Genomic DNA, 8,154 nt, shown 5'->3' with positions numbered 1-8,154 from the left:
TTTTTAACATGTAATTTTTAACATGTAATTTTTAACATGTAATTCTTAAAATAGTACAATTCTTGACCAGTTTATTTTGCTGGGTTTTTTCCCCCTCAGTGTGAACAGTGCTAACCTGTATTATTTTAAGACCTGGAAAATGACTAAAATGCTTTCTAATGCTTCAAATATTTGAATATGTGGAAGAAGACAACCTTTTCCAGGATATTTTGCATTTATCAGTGCTGTTTGTGCCCCTGCTGTTTGCCCAGGGCAGGGAAATGTGCTTTCCTTTCACACACAGCTTGTTTTCCTCTTGCCCACAGTTCTCTGCATCCAGTGATTTCCTTCACTCCCCGAAGCTCCAGCCCTCCCAAGGAGTCCCAGCCAGCCAGGAGTTATTTTTTAGTAGAAAAAGAGCTTCCAGGACTTTATTCCAGAGCGGTGTGGAAGTGAACTCTGGGAATTCTGCCGTTTGTGCTGGTGAGTGTGAGCAGGGCAGGGTTCGAGCTGCCCTGACAGAACAGACACATTTTGGTGCTTCAGGAGCCAAAGGGCTCCTCAAGAGCCTGGGCAAGACCAGACCTGATTTGTTCTGTCCCCGTGGCCCTTTGTGAGCAGCCCTGAGGCCTTGCCAAGGCTGCTCCCTCGCTGTGTTTTGGGGTTTTTGGGTGTTTATTTCCCTTTATTGTCACACGCTCAAAGAGGGGATTGTTCCGGGGTTTCTTTTGCCCCCCTACAATTCCTGGTTGGAGCAGGGCCCTGGAGGAACAGCCAGTCCTTTCCATTTTCCCCTCTGAGCTGTATTAGGGGGTTGCTTAGAGACTCTGGAATTAAATACTCTCAGTGTATTTGGATTTTACACTCAGAGCTGCACAGAGTCCTAATTCCCCAGGAAATGTTGTTGTGCATTCTTTGCTGAACACCACGTGTTTCTGAGCCAGGGATTTGTGTTTGCTCTTGGAAGGTGCTATGGGCTCTCACCAGCCCCAAATTTCAGGGAAGTGTGGGACACTTGGATACCCACAGGCACGTGGGAAGAGTGGCAGTGTGGACTCGGAATTACAGTTTTTGGGACTGAACAACTGTCAGCAGGACAAAGGTATGTGGGTTGTGACAGTGTCCTAAGTCAGTGCATGGCACTCTGGAATTACCTCCTTATTTCTTTGCTGCCTTAAGAAATAACAACTGTTACTGAAAGGCTTTCCAGTCCCTGGTCAGACACATTTGTGCCTCCTCCTTTGTATTTTCATTAGTGGTTAAATTACAGCTCCCACCTTTGATATTTAACTCTATCAGGGTGTTACAGCACCACCTTTTCTGTAAGAGAATCAGAACTGTGTTTGACCTACTTGTGTCATCCTTTTATTTTAAAGGTAGTTCTCCAAAACAAGCCTGAGAAATAGTTTAAGGCTTAAACTCATATTTGGATGGGCAGTGCAAAGTGCAAAATGAAGGCACCTGATTTGCCTGCTTGGGTAAAACCTTTAGGCTCTGACAGTCTAGATGGTGTATTACTGCATTGCAAATTATGATTATGGTGTATTATTTAATTATTTCTATGATGTATTCTTTTATTATAAATTACTGTGGTGTATTATTTAATTGCAAATTTTTATGGTGTATTGTTTCCTTGTAAATTGTTGCGGTGTGACATTTCACTGTGATTTATTTTTGTGGTGCATTATTTGATTGTAAATTATTATCATAAGAGCTTATTATCACAAATACTGTTCTGTTTTCCTTTGCCCAGTTTCTTCCAGCCTAAATTTTCCCAGCAAGACCCAGAGAGGGTTTTGCACTCAGGCAGAGCCCACCATGTCCTTCCAGGGCCTCAGTGCCAGCCAGGGCACCTTCATCCTGCCCTGCTACCCCCTGTCCTCCCCCAGGACCAGTCCCAAGCACCTCTCCTCTCCAGCTGCATCTCCAAGGAGGGCCCAGGACAATCCCATGAACCTCTCCAACTCCTGGCCTCGCAAAAGCTTCGAGGGGCTACCTAAGCCTGGCTCCCAGAAGCAGCTGCTCAGCCCAGAGTCAGGAGACAACACAGGTGGGAACGTTCTCAGTGTAACAAAAAGGCATTTTGGGGTTGGATTTTGAGGGGTTTCAAGCAGTGGGCAGAAAACCCACAGTGGCAGGTGAGAAGGAGCTGGGCAGTGCCAGGAATGGGAGGGATTTCCAGCTGCCCTGCTCACAGCCCTGCAGGCTCCTCCTAAAAAGTGAAGCCTTTGCCATAAAGCACCGCTGTGTGCTTCAGCTCTGCTTTCCTCCCCAGTGATGTCCTCAGAGGAAAAGGAAACCAACCCCCAAAATGGAGCACTTCCAGAGAAAGCCAATAAGAAATACCTGTATTGTTAATGCTCTAATTAATGCACGTGCAAGGAAAGTGTTGCTCCTGCACTTTGTCTTTTATTTGAATCATGGAATCACGGAGGGGTTTGGATTGGAGGGGACCTTAAAGCTCAGCCGGTTCCAGCCCCTACCTTGGGCAGGGACACCTTCCACAAGCAGGAATTGCATTTGGGAGTGGACACATCAGATTGTCCCCACTCAGAACAGCTTGTTAAAACCTGGTTGCAAACAGCTGTGTCCCTCATGAGCAGAATTGGTGCTGATTTCATCCCAACTCACACTGACGTGGCACAAACTGCTCTCTGTGCTCTGATTTCCTGTCTGAAATCCTCCTGTACACATTAGTGAACCTTAATAATAACCTTGAATAGTTTTAACATTATTTAATTACAGTTACTTAAACAATTTAGCTGATTTCTTTCAAACACTCATTAAAGGCAATCTTATTTTAGGTCTCTACTCTTTGTTTAGTTTAAATTGATTCCTAATCACTCAGGAGGCTCCTATAAACAAAGTAACAGTTTCCACATCAAATGAAAGAAATCTGTTTGAAATTTCATCTTCTTTGAGACCCATATTTTGTGCACATGTAGCAAATCTCTAACTGAATGCTTTGGGAGTCACCTGTCCCTGGAATGTGCCTTTATTACATAGATGTGGTTGTCCCTTGCTGATTTTCTCTGTGTTGTCCACATGCATTTCAATTTTTTTGTCTGTGTTTTGGAGTAACTTTGTTGTTACAGAATTACAGGGGAGTTTGTTAGGGCATGAGTCTTTCTTTTCTTCATTAAGAAAGGTAATTACTTTTTAAAGGGACTTATAAGAGCTTATCATCACAAATACTGTTCTGTTTTTTCCTGTGGGGCCAGGAGTTGGACTTGGATGATCCCTGTGGGTCCCTTCCAGCTCGGGCTGTTCTGTGATTCTATGTCGGTATGCACAGGCATGAAACACTAATTTTTGTTTTCTTAAAGGAAGGAGACAGTAGAAGTGGAATAAATTGGTAACTGAGGCTGCACAGGTGTGTTTTGAGCACTCCTTTCGTGGCAGTTCTGTGGTGTGACCCAGAACCGAGGTGGGCAGTTTGTCCTGGGGCTGTCCGTGCCACCCCTCCAGAGCCCTGACACCTTGCTGTGTGTTCCCCAGGGGAGAACGTGCTGGAGAAACCCTCCCTGCAGCTGAAGCCCACGGTGGTGAGACCCCCCCTGCCGCGGCGGGGCCTGCCCGGGGCCCGGCCCGTGCCCCCCATCCCGCGCCTGGGCAGGGCCGGGGCCGGCGAGGACGCCTGGCTGGGGCAGCTGGGCAGGGAGCTGGCAGCGGGGCTGGCACAGCTGCACCTGGATGCCGAGGAGGTGGACCAGGAAGAGGTGGGTTTAAATGTGGTAAAACACACTTGTAGGGCGCTGCCCCATCCCTGGCAGTGTTTGAACACCCCTGGGTCCCTGGAAGTGTCCAAGGCCGGGTTGGATGGGACTTGGAGCAGCCTGGGCCGGTGGAAGGTGTCCCTGCTCAGGGCAGGGGGTGGAACAAGATGAGCTTTAAGGTCCCTTCCTGCCCAAACCATCCCGGGATTCTGTGACTCCATGGCTTTGCCTTTCTGTTTCTGTACCTTCCATCCTCTGGTCCCCACTGAAAGGAAGCTGAGGTGGGAGACAGCCAGAGGAGGAATTTTTTAATGTGAAATATATTGAGCAAAAAAGGAGGGAGGACATGCAGTAGCATCAAACTCTAGTAATTGTAGGTTTCCCTGCTTGTTTGAGTAGGATCTTGTGCTTACTGGGCACTGATTGCAGCATTTACTTCTGCATGTAAGAGAGTAGGTTTAAATGGGATGTATGGAAAAAATTCCTCCCTGGAAGGGTGGGGAGGCCCTGGCCCAGGTTGCCCAGAGAAGCTGTGGCTGCCCCTGGATCCCTGGATCCCAAGGCCAGGTTGGACAGGGCTTGGAGCAACCTAGAGCCAGTGGAAGGTGTCCCTGTCCCTGGAACTGGAAGGGCTTTAAGGTCCTTCCAGCCCAAACCATTCCATGGTTCTGGGACTGTGGGTTGTGCAGATTTGCTGGGGAAAGCCTGGGGTCCCTCTGTGTGTGCTGTGAGCCCTCACACCCTCCCTCCAGTCTGTCAGAAAACATACAGCAGTTGATTTACTTTTGCAACAGTCTGTCCTGGTGCTTTGGGAAGTGGAGCTGGGATACAGCATCCTTAGGAAGCTGCATTTCCTTGCAGGATAATTCCTCTTGTGAAGTAAAACAAGGGAAGGGATTGTTTTAATGTGATAACCCGAGTGAGTGGTGGTCACGTTGCCCATCAGGGACTTGAAAATTGGACTGAACACTCAGAAATGTACTTTATTTAGCTTACCACAGTTTCTCCCTGTGCACTGACTGCCCCCTGTCCCTTTTCCCTCCTGGGCAGATGCAGAATTCCCTGCGCTCCCTGCGGAACAGCGCGGCCAAGAAGAGGGCCAAGCTGAGCAGCAGCATCGCAGACCTGGAGAGCCCCGACCCTGCAGTTAAACTGGATGGCTCCGGGGACTGCCCCTCCCAGGGCTCCTCCCCCAGTGAGAGTGGCATTTACAGCCAGGAATCCCTGCCCTCCCCCGTGCCCACCCTGCCCCGAAGGAGGAGAGTGATGTGAGTGCCCCTCTGTGTCCCCTCACACGGGCCCTGCTGCTCTTGCTTAAATGATAATATTAAATTATACTCCTTTTATGTAAAATTGTTTTGCTTAACAGCTTGATTTTTTTTTTCCTTTGTGAATAATTTTAATATCTAAAAATGCAAGAGTTGCATGATTACGTTATTCCAGGTTTTTTCTGGCTTGTAAGGTGAAGGAGTTCCCTTAGAGCCCAGGGCAGGGAGGCACTGCCAGGGGAAGTAAATATTTGATGAAGACTTTACAGGAGGGACATGACCCGTGGCTGAGCAGGGGAGGGAGGGGGAGAATGAGTTAAGAGCAAGGATAAGGTTGGCTTATTATGGCCTGGAAATTGAAGAAGGAACGGGTTGGGTTCTGTGAGAAGGGCAAGACAATGTGGATGTTTCTTATTGTGAACAAGAACTGTTTCCATTTTATTGCTGGCAGATAATTGTTAGTTTAAAATGCCTTCACAGAGCTCTTCTAAATAGGAGTTGTCTGATGGCACCCTGTAAAGGGCAATAACCCAGTTGGTTACGAGCACTATAAACTGTTTTTTAATGAAATAAAGAAGTTTTTCAGGAATTTGCCGGTCTCAGGGCCAGTGATAAAGCTGTTTGTAGCTCTGATCCGAAGATACCTTTTATTTTTGTGTGTACCAAATACATCTTTATATAGAACCATAGAATCCTGGAATGGTTTGGGTTGGATGGGACCTTAAAGATCACCCATTTCCAACCCTCCCTTCCATGTGGCTGGCATACAACTGTATTAATAGAACAGAAGGAAGGAGAGGGAATAAAAAAGGAAAGGTTTTTGAGACTGGAATGATTCACAAACAGAAGGTTTTCACAGTTGTGCAGCTCAGAACCAGTTTATATTCACATCCCTTCCCTATATACATCACTGCTGAGTCACAGTTTTATAAATAGTATTTAAAATACCACAATAAAGTGCTGGAATACCTAAAAAGTCAGGGCTCTAAACTCCTGAGTGTCCTGCTGTGCCAGGCCAGGCCATGCCCTGTCCACCATGCCATGGCCATCAGGCTGAGCTTAATGTTTTACAGGATCCACAGAGCCAGGGATTCTGACCCAGCAAGGAGGAGAGGCAGTGAGGCTGACTTTGGAGAAGTGACAGAATCCCTCCCAGATGACACTGAAAGCCTTGGAATGTTCATAAAAATGCCAGAGAGTTTAGCTCAGATGGTGGTTTGTGAGCACTGGAATAAATTGGCCTTGTCTGTTCACAAAGTATCTGTGGTTGGGCAGCAAGAATGTGGGGTTTGGGTGTGTTTGCTCTTGGAATGATTTGGTTTATCTGCTGATAAACTGCTGTGGGAGCTGGATACTGGTATTAGTGATGTTCTTGGAGCATGGACCTTCCTTTGGATCTTAAAGAGTGTTTATTTGTGAGACATGGAGCAGCTCCTGTTTCCCTGTGCCCTCACCCAGCTGGGCACAGAGCTCTGGGCTGAATCATCTTTAATATTCAGAGAATCATTAAAAAAAAAGAAATATTAGTTGTTCTTGTAGATAACAGCATTTTCCTGGTAAACAGGAACAGCTGGGAACAGCTCATGCCTGGGAGTGACAGATGGATCTGGTCACTCTGCTGTGCCGGGCTGGAACCAGCATCATCAGTCCCCAGGCCAAGCAATTCCTTCCTTTTTGAATGTATCCCAGATTTATTCCTGGTGTAAAGTTTCCTCGTAAGGGTTGTCTTTATGTTGTTCTTCATAATGGACCTGCTCATCAAATAATTCCTCCTGGATTCATTTTCCTCTCCAACTCAGTGTGGGCATTTGTGGAAATACTGGAAATATTTGTCCAGGGAGAAACTGAAATCTGTTGTTGTTGTTGCTATAAAGTGTTCTTAGCTGGGTTCTGACTAGAACTGTACCTATAAACTGTGTTTATTTGAACAGGTCAGACACCTTTCCACTGCTTGGCAGCAAATCCCATCCTGCAGAAGGATCTCCAGGGAGGAGCAGAGAGCCTGGTGTGGCAGAGCATCCCTGCAGCACAGGTGTGTTGCTGGCAGAGCACACCCTGGTCACTGAGGGCACAGAATGGCCACTGGAGGAGGCTGTTCTCATGTGTTCTGTGAGCTCACGTCCTTTCAACACTTAAAAAAAGGTCATTTTGGGGTGCTTTGGGGTCCAACTGGGGTTTTAGTGGTGCTCAGGTGAGAAGGAGCTCCAGGCTTGCAAGCAGTTCAATTCCTGGTGGGAAATTGAGGTTCAGTGGTGCTGGTGAGTTTTACCCTTACAGTGAATTCTGCAGATTCCTGTAATGGGCAGAAACTTGTGATTATTTGTGTTTAATCAGCTTGGATTCAGCTGGCTGGAGGAAAGGAGCTGGGGGAGCTGTGTGCACAGGATGGATTAGGCCATGGGATTCCCAAGGAACAGCATAATGAGAGAGCAAATCCTGCCTGTCCATGGCAGCCCATGCTGTGGGTAATGGTTTGGCATTCCTTGGATGAAAAGACCTTTGTGAGGAGTTGACCTTCAGTGTAAAATAATGAGCAGCACATTGATTTTGCTTATTGAGCCCATTAATCAGGCCCTGACCCTGCTGGGAGTGAAGAGCTGAGAGCCTGGTAAGGTCATGGAATCACAGGATGGTTTGGGTTGGAGGGACCTCAAAGCCCATCCAGTGCCACCCCTGCCATGGGCAGGGACACCTTCCACCAGCCCAGGTGGCTCCAACCTGGCCTTGGACACTTCCAGGGATCCAGGGGCAGCCACAGCTTCTCTGGGAATTCTATTCCAATCCCTTCCCACCCTCCCAGCCAGGAATTCCTTCCCAATATCCCACCCAACCCTGCCCTCTGGCAGTGGGAAGCCATTCCCTGTGTCCTGTCCCTCCATGCCTTGTCCACAGTCCCTCTCTAGCTCTCCTGGAGCCCCTTTAGTCCCTGCAAGGGGCTCTCAGCTCTCCCTGGAGCCTTCTCTTCTCCAGGGGAACCCCCCCAGCTCTCCCAGCCTGGCTCCAGAGGGTTCATGTCAGTGTGATGTGAAGATCCTTCAGAGGAGTATTTAGTAAATCCTGTTGGCTTCAGTAACTTGACAATACACTGGTTCAAGAGAGTGATCAATTAAGATATTTTATTCTTCCAAAATGTCACAAAACACGTCCCAGAGCATACCCATGACTTACACTGGGTGATGTTTGTCCCTCCA

The 8,154-nt window shown here is 47.6% G+C and overlaps 1 protein-coding gene across 1 annotated transcript in view; it reads left to right on the top strand.

The window, feature by feature from the left end:
• TOGARAM1 (TOG array regulator of axonemal microtubules 1) overlaps positions 1–8,154 on the top strand; it is a 29,015-nt gene that overhangs the window by 7,431 nt on the left and 13,430 nt on the right. Inside the window, exons 3-8 of the mRNA XM_027667338.1 lie at positions 306–462; positions 947–1,081; positions 1,733–2,029; positions 3,478–3,698; positions 4,746–4,963; positions 6,895–6,995. Of these exons, the coding sequence (XP_027523139.1) occupies positions 306–462; positions 947–1,081; positions 1,733–2,029; positions 3,478–3,698; positions 4,746–4,963; positions 6,895–6,995 (1,129 nt within the window). The remainder of the gene's footprint in view (positions 1–305; positions 463–946; positions 1,082–1,732; positions 2,030–3,477; positions 3,699–4,745; positions 4,964–6,894; positions 6,996–8,154) is intronic.

Source organism: Corapipo altera, unplaced genomic scaffold, assembly GCF_003945725.1.
Source record: "Corapipo altera isolate COAL_440 unplaced genomic scaffold, ASM394572v1 190, whole genome shotgun sequence".
Lineage (NCBI taxonomy): Eukaryota > Metazoa > Chordata > Aves > Passeriformes > Pipridae > Corapipo > Corapipo altera.
Note: the sequence above shows the minus strand (reverse complement) of the source record. Positions and strands in the feature narration are given on the sequence as shown.